The following is a 16,047-nucleotide window of genomic DNA, read 5'->3' as shown; positions in this document are numbered from 1 at the left end:
TGGACAACTGGAGATGTGTCACACCAATAGACAATAGCTTTTCCTACTACCAATTTATCCTCGAATGAATTTGTGTATCCACAGAAAACAACATCTTTGTTTTCATTCACTACATATGCAGAACACTCTTGTCTCAGTGTATCTAAAATCAGCAGCAAAACTGGTCAAATACTGGTCAAATAACTCCCCTCTACCTTAGATTATAAAACTGTATGGGCTAAACATAAGCAAACGGACTTTGTAGTCTATCTCTACAAGTTGATAGACTATTGCAATCTTGTTCTAATCCACATTTCATCAATTCATAGGTTGTCATAATCTTTGTATGAGTTTCTTTTGAAAGATTTTACTACAACTGTATCATCCATCAATTAATAGCCAGCCCGAGGGTAAAAGCACAGCTCTTCATCACCTTATGCATGCAATTTTCAGGATACCACTAATGGCAGAAACCAGTTATACGGTAAATAAATTATATAACAGTGGCAAGTGTCGTGGGGATGGTATCAAGTGGTAGAATGTCAATCAATCTGTTCACCTTTGCCTGTGGGTGTGACTCCCGACTCCGCAGTGAAGGCCGAGTTGATGTAGTACGTCATGTCGCGCTTTGAGGAGCAGTAGCACCGACACCAGTAGCTGGGCTGCAGGGGAAAATACCACGGGCGGGGCACGCCGTACTTTCCTATAATTTCACAAGAAAGGGACAGACAGACAGACAGGCAGACAGACAAACAGAAGAGATTGAGACAAAAACAGAGCGAAAGGGGAACAAAGATTAAAGATTCTGCTTTTGCACCACACAGGGATACTGCACACTTGGAAAGATAATTACATCATGGTGTTGCTCTATTTGTGTATCTCAAGCGCTACAATACCAACATGACAATTAATACAATAGTTTAATATGCATATATTGTTTGTCTACCTACATTTTTACCACCCCTAGTAAGAGTCTTCATATCATCAGCAGAATGCTAGAAACATTTGTCATACAGGTTAATCTGCAAAACATTGAGCAAGAAAAAGAAAAAAGCTCTTTTAGACTAAATGCTTTGAATATATTATACTCAAGTCCTGTTTGCATTTTTTTTTTTTTGCATGGGGACAAGTAGAAATAGATATCCACAATCATGTCAGCAAGTGTAAAGTATCTCAGCTGTACTCATATACACAAGTCATATGAATAATCTGTTCCTTTTTTTTTTCTCACAGACTGCCTACATGAAAGTATACATTAGGTCACATCAGAGGTTACATGCATATGTGAAAAGGCACACACGTACCTGGGAAGAGAGTCTTGATGTACCAGCCGAGGAGGAAGTAGAGGGCGCCATCACAGGCGAGAAGGATGAGAACCAGTGCCATGCTGGTGACCTCCTGGTCCAGGGGATTCACCCAGAGGTTGTCCCAGCCGGCCGGGGTGCCAAGGCTCTCAAACTGGCTGATGAGGAAGCACCCCATGCTGAACGTGGACGGTGAGAACAGGCCCTGTATGCATTCACGGGGTTGGGGTGGAGGGAGAAGAGAGATGGAAATCAAATATGTGTGAAGTCAACTTTGACAAAACTTTCTCAATAGTATTTGGAGATTTGTTGGTCGCGAAGAAGTAGACCCATTTACTACCATATTCACATTTTATGCATGCCTTTCTGGCAATGGTTCTTCTAGACAACCTGAAAGTACAAATACGGTAGTACATGTATACTGCTAAAATGTATGCAGTTGGCATCTTTGAGGGAGACAAACCCAGGGATTTGATGCTTATCTGGTTGCTGTAGGCCTAGCAATCACATTTGGGAAGTCAAGTCACATCTATTGTGATTAGAAGGCAAATACATTTGTATATTGGACCTTGAACCTTTCTTCCTGCCACTGATAAATTGGCTCACTCCCATAGTGCCTTAGTATCTTATTGCTCTATTCTAAGAAATTCTTACGTAATTTACATATTCATGCTATGAGGCTTAGATTCGCATATAGGATGAGGCATACGGATAAAGCTTTAAGACTAGAGGTATGGGGATTGATTGTTGGAACTGAGATTGGGGTCTAGCATTTTTGACATCTTGAGGTTAAATCATATTGGCTGCGTCACACATGAAGAATGGCACTACAAATGTAAATGGAGGTTAGGCCCCATGTAAACCAAATAGCACCAACACATTGCAAAGACGATACAACGCTAACGTACCAGGAGGATGGCTTCCCAGAGCTCCTGCAGAAATGTGTCGGAGGCGAAGACTCCCAGGTAGGGCAGGTACATCATGAGGTAGACCAGGATGCTGGCCAGGGCCGCCAGGTTGGCCCGCTGGAAGATGGCACTGGCCAGATAGCTGCAGATAAAGATGAGCGATGGGGACGCAACAAAGAGGGATGGAATGATAAGAGTCGAGGCTCAGGGGACTTGCCACTCAAGTCTGCATTTCTAAAGAATTTTGGCACGATGAACAAATGACTTAAAAGCATGATTTCAGACACAAATATTCTGTGCAAATGTGTTACAAGGCTTTGATGTTTACCTGCTGTCAGATTTGCTCCTACAGTACGTACATGTATGTCGCCATGTATAATCAACATTATTTTCACAATCAGAAGGTCTCCACTATAACTGTCATTATTGACATCCTCATCATCATAATCATCATCATCATCATCGTCGTCATCACCATAAATTTGGGTGGGGTTTTTTGGCTTGCACTTTATTTTGTTGTTCTCAATGTGTACATCACATAGTGTAGGCATATAGGCGGAGTTGGAAAGCAAAAATCCATTTCATCATTGAAAGACATTTTTGAACATCACAGAAACAATAAGCAACATCTGCACAAAATGTCCTTTAAAAATGCAAAGAGGTTTGTGACACATCTGACAACTCACCAGTACATGATGATGGAGAAGAAGAAGTCAAGGAAAAAGACGAGGAGGAGAGTCCACTGGATGAGGGGGAGGATGTTGGAGACTTTCATGATGAGGACCAGGATACCAGCCAGGATGGCCAGGACGACAGAGCTGGAGATGAACCACGCCCACCAGTTGGCCCCGCCCGCCATCCCCATCGCCTTCATGAGCTGGTGTAAGGAAACAAAGACAGAGTTGACTTTAAATGCAATGTCCATTTTAGAAAGCTGCATACGTGTATTTCCAACGTGTTACGGGGTATGCATAATTTACACAATCCATCGGCATCATACAACGTGTACATGTGTACATACATATTGTATCTGTACATAGACTGAAATATTGAGAGGAATGATTGTACATGTAGCTGGGCTGATGGCTGCAGACATACAGGGGAAGAATTCCTAATTCATTCAAGTACAATGTTTGTTCAACTTGTTTGGGTTTTTTTTTGGGGGGGGGAGGGGGATAGGACCACATGCATGCCTTATACATGTAGGTGAAGCTATGCAACTGCCACATTTCTCTTTCAAGTCACATACATTGTATATGGGAGAAGGATGATTGTAATGGAGGGAAGAAAATGAAAGATATGTGAACAAAGGATTACCTCCTCGATACCACGCTCCTTCTCGTAGACGAGTTGGTGGGTCATCGCTCCTATGAGGATGACAAAACTCACAGTCACGATGAGCGGGAGGACGATGGCAAACGCGAATGTGAACCTGTCAAAACGAAATGACCAACAACATAATCACAGGTCCAGAGGAATGTCACGAGAATTTGACAGACTGTGAGTTGAATTCATCTGCAGTTTTCAACATATTTTGTCACACAAAAAGAGATATCATGGCAAAGCTAAATGACGTACGGTAGTGACTGAATTACCCAAACCAAAGACTGTAACCTTGTCACACACGGGATTCTCTTGCTCTCTGATGGTGTTGCATGCCTTTTTGCTATTAATATACACATACATTTGTAATTGTATAAATGCATATCATACAACATGCATTTCTCTAATGTCCAACTCTCAAATAGAATTTGCTCAAGAGCACACACTGCACACCCTCTATTCTACATGGCATCTTCGATGATGTTACAGTATGAAGACCAATTAAGTGTCGCAAGCAAATGGCAGTCTAGACTGTGCTTTAACGCATGGGCTGATTTTGCTGTAACACACATTCTCCTCAGACACCTGCCCGGAGTATACTCGGGGCTTGTCTTCCATGGATAAATGACGAAAGTACTGGTCTTCAACGGGTTAATGGCGAAAGTACTGGTCTGTACTCACAGATCTGACTGGTGACAGGGGTATGGGATAGGCTGGAGGTACACCCCCGGTGTCTGGACACCGGCAGCAGCCTGCAGGGCGATGATACCCCTCTCCACCATGTCCTGCAGCATGATGAAGCCGCGCAGGTAGCGCAGGTCGAACACGAAGTCCATGATCGGGCCTCTCGCATTGTTCCTGCACGGAGAGGGAATGGAGAGCAGTAAGATACATTGTAGAAAGTCCAGCCAATTATCAAGGGAAGTTTTACATTGCTTTGCAGATAGAGCAGCAGTCAAATCTGAATGTAACATCATGGATGTCTTGATTTGGGTTCTTTGTATGGGTCTTTATGTACCCAGATACAGTGCACTTAGCCCACAATGTAACTTGCCAACTAAGGTTTTTCATCAGCATTCAGTAATGAATCAAAAATTTGCCCTACTTGCAAAGGTGGACTGAGGCCCACTAATATGCAACAAGGAGCCTCAGTTATTACAGGGATTAGAAAATACTTATTCGCTGACAAATTGGCTTCCAAGACAGCTGTGCCAATTAGCAAAGAAAAACACTAAAGTTTGCATGCCAATCGGTGAATAAAGCACATGAGAGTTACTGGAGGGCCTGCAGACATTACTGCCAATAACACCGTACAGCACAGCAGTATGTCCAAAAAAACAACAACTTATAATCGAATTTTCGCATTGATAATGCCATATATGATTAAACTGCCTAAATGCTACTTCGGGGTCTTAAGAAATAACATCTTAGCTCTATATTGCAGAAAACCCCATTCAATTTGGTTACACGGTCACAGAGAAATGTAGATTGTTGTAAAGCATGTCATGAGTCATGATGTCAAGTTTAGCACTTGGATGCTCTTGGAATTGAATATGTGAACACAATGGACAGAACTTGGAGGGAAGAGATTCCTGATATGCTCTACAAAATTCCTCATTTGTCCTTGACCACTGAAGCAAAGCAAATGAGGGTTTTGGAAGATGTGGGCAATGAGTTTATAGCTTCATACCCTGAAATTGTATTTGGATTGATTCACTATTTTTAAAGTTATCATTGCGGAGGGTCCCATTGTAATTTTGGGGGGATATGCAGTACAGGGTAATCTGTGGTACATGTTTACATGGGGTAAATGCGTACTTGTACATGTGGTAAATGTGGTACATGTTGTACAATGAGACCGATAAGAGGTAGAAACTAATAAAGAATCTGTCGGTTCCCACCTGTTGCTTATCCTGTCCGTCGGCGGCGTGTTGTCGGTGTCCATACGGATCTTGTAGACGATGTGGCGCGGGATCTCCGTGGCGTCGGCGGGGATGTCGAAGGCGAGCGCGGCCAGGAGCGTGTTCTGCTGGTCCAGGCCGCGGGCCGCCTCCACCATTTCCTCCTCGGTGCTGTAGCCGACGAAGCGGTCCAGATTGAAACAGGTGGTGAGGTTGTTCACCAGCTCGGCGAGGAGTGTCAGAGTCTGCACAGTGGTTAGAAAGAAATGATGATAAAAGTGATAATCAAGAATATTTTCTACTACTGTATAAGCTGCTATTTTAGCGAGGGTTTAATTTTCGTGAATTTCTCGAATCACTGCTAGACCGCAAATTTAACAACACGCGACATTGTCGCCATAGGTTTGGCTAATAGTGCCTTTACGATAAGCCTTGGCTTCAAATCGCGAGAACAACATCTTGCAAAAATGTCTGTGATCTCCCTATTTGCAAAAATATCTGTTTGCAAAAATAGCAGCTTACAAATTAAAATATAAACTGGATTGGAAAGAAAGGAAGAGAGAGAGAGTGTGTAAGATAAAGAGAGAAAAGATCAATTGATATCTTCTTTTGAAGCTTCCCGCCATCTTTGAAAATTTTGCACGGTGTAAGTTCTTAAAGCGTAAATTCCATTAGAGGTTACTTCACGCAAATTTCAAATCAATCCAAAATCCCAATATTCATGTAAAGTAAGCAAAGGAAATCCTCATATCAATTTCAGACTGAGCACCATGCAAGTTCTTAAGTGTAAATTCCATAAAATCTTTAGGCAAACTTCTAATATCAATCCAAAATCCCAATATTCATGTAAAGCAAGTAAAGGAAATTCTCACATCAATTTCAGACTGAGTGATGGTGGTCAGGTCTCCATCCAGCAGGTCGGTGAAGTCACTGCTCACGATGCCGTATTCTGCTTCCAGAAGGCCGGACACAAAGGAGTTCTCAAGGAGGGTCTACAGAGAGTAGTGAGAGACAAGTACATGCCAAATACCACATTTCACAATTGGGTCAAACTAGTACATAAAACCAAATCCTCATTACTTTGAGACAACATCAATTGCAAAAATTCATCCATATCTAGTACAAAATGGAAAAACTGTAGTGCTTCATTATTAACAGTTAAAACATTGATACGCATGTACATCGTACCAACATCACCATTGTCATCATCATCATCATTATCACGACTGCTTTCATCATCTTATTCTTCTATCAGCATCATCTTATTCAAACCATATTCAATGTCACTTTCAGTATTCTCCATCATCAATATTAGATTATCAATTTCATCACCATCATCATAATCATCATTATAAGCATCATCCTTATCATCACCATCACAATCATCATCGTCAACATCATCACCATCATAATCATCTTCATCCTCATTGTCATCATCACTGTCATCATCAACAACACCATCATCATCATCACCATCATCATCATCACCACCATTTCTCCCATAATCATCATCATCATCATCATCATCCTCATTATTTTCGTCATCATCTACACATAGCAGGTGTAGTGCAGACCACATCACCCACCGAAACCAAATGCTCCCAATGTGCATACACTCGGCACTCACCCTTGTTGCATCCAGAGCAGCTGGGTCGAGGAGTTTGGTGAGGTCCTCCTCACTGGACAGCCAAATCTGGGCAAACTCTTGAACCATGGCGACGTCGGCGAAGGTCTTGTTGGCCTTTGGGGAGAGCAACATCAAGGGAGAGATTTCTTTTTTTTTTCAAGTCAATTGAAAAACAAATATTTTTTTTTCGAACTTCTCTGAATCATGCCAACAACATGTTACTCCGAGAGGGGTAACATCAAGGAAGATAAGGTAAAAAATATATATATATCGACTGAAAAACAAAAAAGTTTACAAAAAAAAACAACCAACAACAACAAATACCTCATTCGAAAGCTTAGAGTCTGCTTTTTCAGTATCTGCCCTTATCTTAAAATCCAAGGCTTGCTTACGACTTAGCATGCTCGGTTCCTGTTGCTTGCATCGCGCATGAAGGAAAAAGCGGCAATAATGTTATCACTGCTAAAATGTCTATGCTGTTTTCTCGCACATCTATAAATAACAGTGCTTTGACCTCAAAACTACAATGCTGCATTTACACGATGTTCCCAGCAGCCATAGCAGTCACGTTTCAGGCCACCATGGACAAAACGGGATGGACGTGAGTCAACGCAGTGGGATGGGATAGGCAAACGTGACAGGCCCTGATTGCCTTAGATGCTGTGTCAGATTTTGAAAGAGTAAAAAAAAAAAAAATTTCCACGGCAGTCCTGGTTCTAATGAGAAATCTCAGAGGCTATAATAAAACAGGGTGAATGCAACAAAACATGATGGCACATAACAGGCCATAACAGAATTTGGAGTCAGTCCGTAGTGGGACGCGACAGAAAATATTCTGTAGTCTAGCTTGAACAGACATCGTGAGAACAGCATCTGATAGCAATACAGTATAATTATGTATGTTCACCAAAGCAAGGACTGGAACGAGCAAGACTAGGATGATGGTAGAAAAACAGGAGAACGTCCCATCTACAGTGTACCAACGATGTACTACGTTTCGGGCGAATGGGGCTGCAGTGGCCAACAAAAAAATGGTGTAAACGTAGCACAAAAAACCTGTAAGAGCATGGCTTTGTTAACAGGTGAAGTTAGATATGACATTGCATTATGAATGGAGCCAGATGTGGCCAGCCCATGTCTTACCTCGGTAATGATCCTTCTAACAGGCTCTGTGTCAGGTGAGTAAAGAATGAGGCCTTCTACAATAGGCTTGAGGTAAGCCCACACAAGCTGGCCATTGATGCCGTTCACGATGGAGCTGAAGATGTTCTGGCAAAAGTTGTCTGCATGGGCAAGATATGAAAGACCGGAACAATAATTCAATAACTACCTACCTACACAGCACCTCAATGAATGATTAAATCCATAAAGTCAATCATTATTCAATTATTGTATTCATCCAGTCACAAATCCACAACGCAAAAGACACTTCAAAATAAGCTTACTTACAAATTTAATGATAGGGTAGAAATGATGATGACAATAACAAGGATTGTAATAATAACAAAGATGATAGTATCAACCATTATGATAACATAGTACACAACTAATCGAAATGATCATAATAACTGCACTAACAACAATCACTGTCAATATAACTCACTGTAATGAAACAACTGCAAACAACAAGCATCAAATGAATACAGATGAATTGAAACAAGAAAACTCAACAGCTTACAGGAATCTGTTGGAATTTCATACTGACCGTCATTGTCTGAAATGGTAGTACGCTTGGATCTCTCCAGCACCTCATCAGCGCTCCTTCGTCGTCGTCGCAGCGAAGACCTCCCGCAAACTATTTCTTGCGTTATCACAGAAATCTGCAGAAGAACGAGCATGGAGAGCACAAGAAAATTAAAGAAACAGAAAACACTCATTCGTCTGCATAAGTTCCACTAATTCTATGATAAATACTTTCACGCCATGATACGTGTCTTTATGGTGAGGGGGTTCAATGCCCTCATCATCACGCCGTTCCCCACATTGATTTCAAACATTCAGCAAACACCACAACTGAATCAAGTTCCGGTCATCTCTGTTCATACCTCTTCCCCTGTCAGATAGTCCAGCTGCGCCAAATCCTGAAGCCGCTCCAAGGCGGGGTCCTCAGACAGGTCGGAGAGGGCTGACTCCAGGGCTGGTAGTGCTTTGGTGACGGATTGAAGCGAGTCCATGGACTGGATTACCTGCACGATGGTCCTGTTGCTCACTCCAATCATACCGGTCAGATCCTGTGCAGACTCAGCCTTGAGGGGGATGGAGAGGGGGGGGAGTTCAAGAAAAGTTTTATTTGGATATATGGGATCTGCCATGATAAAAACCAGTATTGAAATGCTACACATACTCAGAGAGACACAAGTTGCTTCAACAATGACCATTGATCAAAAGTGACCACTTAAACCATATCGGGCCAACTACGGGATATTCCGTAGTTCGTTGAAACGCCGCAGGGGCCACATACGGAATATCCCGTAGTGAATGAGATGACATTTAAACGACGTCATTCCAAAGTTCTTTCACCTTCTAACCTTTGACAACATATCCCAGAATGCTTTGCTACACTGTCTGCGATAATTCAAGAAGGTTTTGTCAGTGGAACGCCATCAAAATCGTAAAAATCATCGGAAAAAAATGTGTGTTTACATGGAGTAACGCGAATAACCACGAAGCGTCAGTGGGTACTATGTACAGCTGTACGGAGTGCTCGATTTTGGATTTTCTGCAGCAGTTTTTGAGAAGGTTTGGACACTTGCAGGGCGTTGATTCGACTGTAATAATAGTCCCACATGTACATCTACATGTATGTACAATAACTGACACGTACAGCTTGTATAATTCAGTCGAACCTGAAAAGCTGTAGCTGTATCTATCATGACGAGTTTCGCTTCAACAAACTATAGGATGCACACATTATACTATCGATTTCCCGTGCACTCGCAATGGCTTCATCGTCATAAATATAAACATAAATCTGCAATTATTGTATCAATGGTGATATTTATATGTCCAGAGAGCTGACACTCTGATCATATCATTTCCGGTACTGGATGTGTAAAATTACAACATTTGCTATTTTTAATCCATGAATGAAGGCAAACAAACAAATTGATTTCGTAACTTTTGGATGATTGTACTTCACTTCTGCTGAGTGCTATGACTGTACTGTGCATTGAATGGCAGCCGTTATCTAAAAGGGAATTTTATCCTCTTTCAAATGACATATAACTTGTCTATGTTTTGTTTACTGTTTGCTAATGAAGAGCGATTGTTTGGAGAGTTGTCTGCCTGTCGGCGTGTGTGTGCAAACGGTGCTGGGCCACTGCAGTGTTTGTTTACACAAGTGCGTTGGCCTGATATGGGTTAACACAGAGTGAATGTATGATCCATATTTTTGTTACGCAAAGAAATTGATGAAGGGTGAATAAGCATACAGCAGTGTCATGAATTCCTGTTCACTATACGACAACCACATAATATTATACATAAGTATGTATATTACAATTGTACACGCGTAGATCTAACCTTCACATCTTTTCAGATATGAATAATCTGACTATTCATGGAGTGCAACAAGATCTTCAGCACTATACACAGAGTGCAATGCAATTTACAAAATCTTACTTTTCACAGGTACATTGCAGCTTGCAGGACCATCATAACTTCTTTCACTGTGGTGTGGAGTTACACTCCACAACTCATATGTGATGCGCTCCGTCGGAATGAGTCAAAAGTCGCAAAAAATGAAATCGTAGTTATGCCTATATGTGAATTCTACAGACTCTAAGCTTTACACTGATATATAATACAACTCATTTCGACATCCCTATAGATCATAAAAACGAATATTAACTACGCTTATGATGTCAGTCCATTTTCTAAATAACGGAGAAAATCGCTCTCAAAGTTCAGGCTATGTTCAAGCTCACGACCTGTTTCTTTCACGGGACGAAACAATACAACAGTCCTGCTTAGCGACGGCGTTTACGCTCCATCGCACGCACTACCATATAAGGCGATAGCTTGGGTGTGTAAGATAATTAACCAATCCCAGGACAGGTCTATCATTAACGATTCTGACCAATACGGCAGCCCGAATGCAAACTTCGGTGCGTCTGTGTCCGTGCCGCTGCCGCCGCATGAATGAGTCGGTACGCGTTGTGTTTCGGCTGCGGTGTAGTTTGCCGCAAGTTTTGAACTCACAAACAATAGGAAACAGTAGAAAGAAAAAAGGCACGCAATGCGTATTACGAGAAGCGTCTTTTAGTGAGGGCGTTGATCGCTTCCATTCTCCTCCCATGTTGTTGTCAATGGAAACGCTTAGCAAGTACCAATAGCTAAATAGAACCTGTGAACCCATTGTAGGCGGGAGTTCAAAAGACAGCATCGGTAGAGAAAATCAATGAAGTTAATTAACGATAGTCGTCTTTTGAGATTGTGTTCTTTGCATGTATTAAAAACCCTCAAATTATGCACATGGTCGTAATGTTGCAGAGCATCAAAGACTGCTTTCGCGTCTGTTCTGCTGCAGCTGTATACAGTCGTAACATTCTGAATTCCCGCCATATTAGGCACATTCCTTTACGACGTTGCGTCCACAGTAATTATCGCTTATCACACTTGCCAATGCTGCACATACTATACGTATCAGAAGCAAAGATTGATGTAGGCCTGACAGCTTCACGTTGGGTTTATATGATTGTATCATAAATATACTTCTTATTCTCGGTCACTTTTGTAATACCATAGCATATAAAGAACCATTATATTAACTTGTGGCTTAAGCTTAATGTTTTTACATCACATTTACAATTACAGTCTTTCTGCATTTGAGATAGATAATTATACTGACAAATATTCGGAATTAATACTTAGGCCTTCTTCATTTCGTTTTGTATTCACAAACCTTACTAAAATAAAAATTATTGCTTGATTACTTTCGGGTAAGAGAACCACCGGAAAAGGAACCGCATTAAACTTTTGATTTTCTTGTTAACGAACCTAAGCTAATAGCGAACCTCCAGAACAATCAATTGTATTACCCCCCCCCCCCCCCCAAAAAAAAGAGCATTTTAATGTCATGCGTTGTCAATAGTGATAAAAGGCCCGTTTTTATTTCGTAGTGTGTCTCAGTACTCCTGTGTTTATTTTTAAGGATGTGTCTCTCTTTATGATTGCGATTGATGTTCAACTATTTCTTTCCCGCAAGCTTCAAAAGGAAGAAGCTAAAATTGAGGCAAGGAGATGAGTTTTCTTCCATGAGATACAATCATTAAGACATACATGTATTCCCGAAAGTTGTGTGATTGCTTATGCGTTAAAGAATTGTGTCCATTACATGTATCAGGCACTATACAAAACGGTTGAAATGTGCTGAAAGTCGAACTTCAATTTTTTTTTTTCTATTTCCATTTCAAGCGGGGATAGACTAGAAATTAGTTTGTCTATACTGGCAGGAGACATTAGTTTTCCAGTACATACTCCGCATTTAAACAGTCGCCATATTTTCGTGGTCAGAATCAGATAATGGACACGTGATATATTATAAAAATGAAAATACAAAACAACGAACATGTCATATGTACAAACATTATGAATTTATACTTACCGGTAATATTCTGCATAAAAAAAAACAGGCACGCCAATTAAATAATTTAATAGAATTAATAGAACACAATGTACACAGCGATATCATGCATGGCAGATCAAATCAAGTTCAATTGGTGAGAAAGCTAAATGCAGTTAAAAAGTTGACTTCTTTACGTTTCTCTTTCAATTTATGAAACAGAATTACTTTGTATATTTATTGAAGCGGATTGTCTCTGTTGCGAACGATCGTCATACATGTATATAGCATTGTTCGTCTTCTGAGCAAATCCGAAACCCTAAATACTTTAATTTTTGCTTGATAATGTAATAACCCTTATAACTTTATAAAGGACTCGCAAATTCAAAGTTTCAAACCGTATACTAAAACATTACATTGTACACGATGTATTTTAATGCGTTGTGCGTTAGCATGTTAACAGCATCAATCTGCCTTTTATTTTCCGTACGTAAAGCGCACAGAAACGTAACCAAACGTTACCAAATACAGTGAAATGCATTTTACGGCGTGGTATTATCATTAGAAGTCTATCCCATTCCTTTTTACTTTTATTTGCTTGAAGCAGTAGTCAAACCATGTGTCATTTTCGTAGCGACATCACTTAGGAATTAGAATGTATGAAGATAATCGTTACTTAATTATTTGGCGCTATCATTATAGCATTTACATTTTCCAACTATTATTGACAGGATTATGTTACTGTGATGGTTACGATTACGAATGTTGGTTATGAATTCAAAAGACTTGTTCATTAATCGAACTATAAAGGTAATAGTTGTTCGGTACAAGTTCAAAACGCAATCGAAGTCATCGTCATAGGGGGAACTGATAGCTCTAGAAAACTTGTTTAGGCCAGTAAAGATTGCCGTATGCAATCTTTGTAGAAAATTTTGACTTAGGCCATCTTTTGAGTATTTTGAGAAATTATATAAAGAACTATTTGTTTTGATTATGTCAAGAATTAGTTTGAACTATGAGAATAAAAAGGCGCGGTTACCTCAACAATGTCGTAGTGTGATTAGACATGATGGGTAAAGTGAATTCATGACTTGTTGACTTATCCTTACTGAATTGATGATCACTTCTGTAAACCATCAGTTAAGTCTTGTAGATGATACCTCTGTAATCGTAGTCAAAATTCTTTTGAGCGATGAGACGAAAACTAACAAACAAAATGCCATGTATCATCGCTCGAGTTTCCAACATTTGGCGTCACCCGACCAACAAAGTGCCGAATCAAATTGAACATTATATTGTGGGATAGCAGACTGTGTTACGATTTTTAAATATTGCGAGCAATTGTTAAAAAAAAGAGAGGAAATGAGGCAAAGTTCAAGAAATTCTAAAAAGCATGTAAATGCAGGCGATCATGTTTAATAGTCAAAGTAAGAGATTACAATCGGCCATGCGGATGTATAATATGATTGCCTTATTTACATGTCTGATTTTTGTAAACTATGTTATATTCAGATTTAAGTTCCCTTCCCTCCTTGATAAAAGTTGTGTTGGGTTTTCGCTAAAGGCATTTATTAGGAAACGCTATAAAAAACGACAACAAATGCCTACTATACATCGAGAGATGACCTATACATACATGAAACACAAAAATTCTGTACGTTCTGATATAATGCAACTGCTTGTTTGCTTGTTTGTTTGTTTGTTTGTTTGTTTGTTTGTTTGTTTGTTTGTTTTGAATTACCATGGTCTTTGTCGGGGTAAATATGAAGAAAAATAGTAGAGTGTATCACTCTCAAATCCGGATTATTGCGATAAGTGTGTATTCCCGCCATTTCTATACAGGTAAACAATTTAAGCTAGGTATGCTTTTATAAAAGCCTATGGTGTCACGCAGAAGAACTGATTCCGCGATCGCTTTTAACCTTTCATAAAATTCACGTTTTAAGATAGTAACGATAGCTCGTAAGAGATAAAGTAAGTTAGCGTCCCCGACTGTGGTTCTGAACACAAAAGGGGACTGAAAAATTCTTTTACAAATTAGCATACATAATGCCGATCCTCCAACACTGTTGCTCCATTACAGTATGTCACTGATTCTGCTATCAATGGCGAAGAAAGAATACTGGTTGCGTGATTATCCACCCATTGATAGCAGGAAGTTTACCTTTCATTGTTCAAGGCTTCGTTGATGTGGGGTTTACTCGGATAAAAGGCGTGAACAGTGTCGCCCGAGTTCTTTCATTCGAATTCCTCACAATACACAATTCAATAGGCAATTAGCGCTGCTACTTCGCAAAGCTGTTAGCCAAATTATTTGCAGACTTGACCTCTCACATGTCAGCTACACGTAATACACGACAAACAGCTATCATTACAAACATTCTGATAAAAACAAAAAAACAAAATGAAGAAGCACACTTTTGAGTAGCGACACAGCTTTCTGTCACTTTCTCAAATAGGTCTTACTTCTGAAAAATACACAGATGACAAGAGTCAGAATATCCTCCAAAGGGAACACGAGCTATTTGGGCATAATAATAATGTTTGTCTTCCGATTTCTCTCCGTGCCGTCACGGCCCAAACCATCATAAGTAAATAGGGCAATAATTTTTATTAACCAGGGAAATAATATTACGCATTACATACATTTGGCTAATTATCACACGAATTGTCGACATTATAAAAACGAGAATAATTGACAACTTAGGCCCTACTATATCACCAAAGATGAACTTTAAACAGCAAGTCACATACCAGGGAACGAAAGTTATAATCATTGGAATGAATTCATTAATGAGGCCAATAACCGTTGTAAAAGTACACACATGCATCACTAGAGAGGTTTCAAGTTCGATATGTGATCATTTTAGCTCATTGATAAAGTATCATAAATTTTGCGTGATCGTCGTTGGAATAAAATTTTTCAGCGCCATTTGTGCGTCACATCAATCACCACTTCATGAAATGTGGTGCATGCATCAAACGCAACTCGCTGGTCATGCAATTGATAGCCTTGGTCAGCTCACTGTTATTGCGTAATTCTAAAGCCCTCGCCGCCGCCGCCGCACGCACCATGCTTTGTTTTGTCTTCAATGGGGTCAAGAGCAATGCTTCATTAGCATACGCCCTAGCAACGGAGGCGGAGTCTCGATCGGGCGAGAACAATAGGACGGTGCGAAACGCAACGCAAAGGCGAGCGTTCGAAAAAAAATGTAACCGAAAAAAATGGTCTCAGAAAAACTGTGATTTGGGACACTTGCACTCATTTTTACACGCTGAAATTTTCTGTACAAATAGATAAAACATCAAGGAATCAAAATCCGTCATAAAAAAATTTCGACCCGAGCAGTGCTTCCCCTTCATTTTCGGCTCATTACGGGAAAACTCCCCGTGCGACTTATGACTCATTTTGTTGGAGCGTCACACATATATAAAAAACTGG

General features: G+C 40.3%; 1 protein-coding gene across 1 annotated transcript in view; it reads right to left on the bottom strand.

Moving 5' to 3' along the window:
* The window catches only part of LOC140233781 (uncharacterized), a 157,213-nt gene that overhangs the window by 29,877 nt on the left and 111,289 nt on the right, over positions 1–16,047 (bottom strand). The window contains exons 71-82 of the mRNA XM_072313875.1: positions 9,088–9,288; positions 8,748–8,862; positions 8,186–8,325; positions 7,043–7,156; positions 6,288–6,407; positions 5,416–5,660; positions 4,196–4,372; positions 3,509–3,623; positions 2,878–3,068; positions 2,192–2,333; positions 1,284–1,488; positions 539–682 (exon numbers count right to left, since the gene is read on the bottom strand). Coding sequence (XP_072169976.1) covers positions 539–682; positions 1,284–1,488; positions 2,192–2,333; positions 2,878–3,068; positions 3,509–3,623; positions 4,196–4,372; positions 5,416–5,660; positions 6,288–6,407; positions 7,043–7,156; positions 8,186–8,325; positions 8,748–8,862; positions 9,088–9,288 — 1,909 coding nt within the window. The remainder of the gene's footprint in view (positions 1–538; positions 683–1,283; positions 1,489–2,191; positions 2,334–2,877; positions 3,069–3,508; positions 3,624–4,195; positions 4,373–5,415; positions 5,661–6,287; positions 6,408–7,042; positions 7,157–8,185; positions 8,326–8,747; positions 8,863–9,087; positions 9,289–16,047) is intronic.

Source organism: Diadema setosum, chromosome 10, assembly GCF_964275005.1.
Source record: "Diadema setosum chromosome 10, eeDiaSeto1, whole genome shotgun sequence".
In the NCBI taxonomy this organism is placed as follows: Eukaryota; Metazoa; Echinodermata; class Echinoidea; order Diadematoida; family Diadematidae; genus Diadema; species Diadema setosum.
This window is presented reverse-complemented; position numbering and strand designations above follow the sequence as displayed.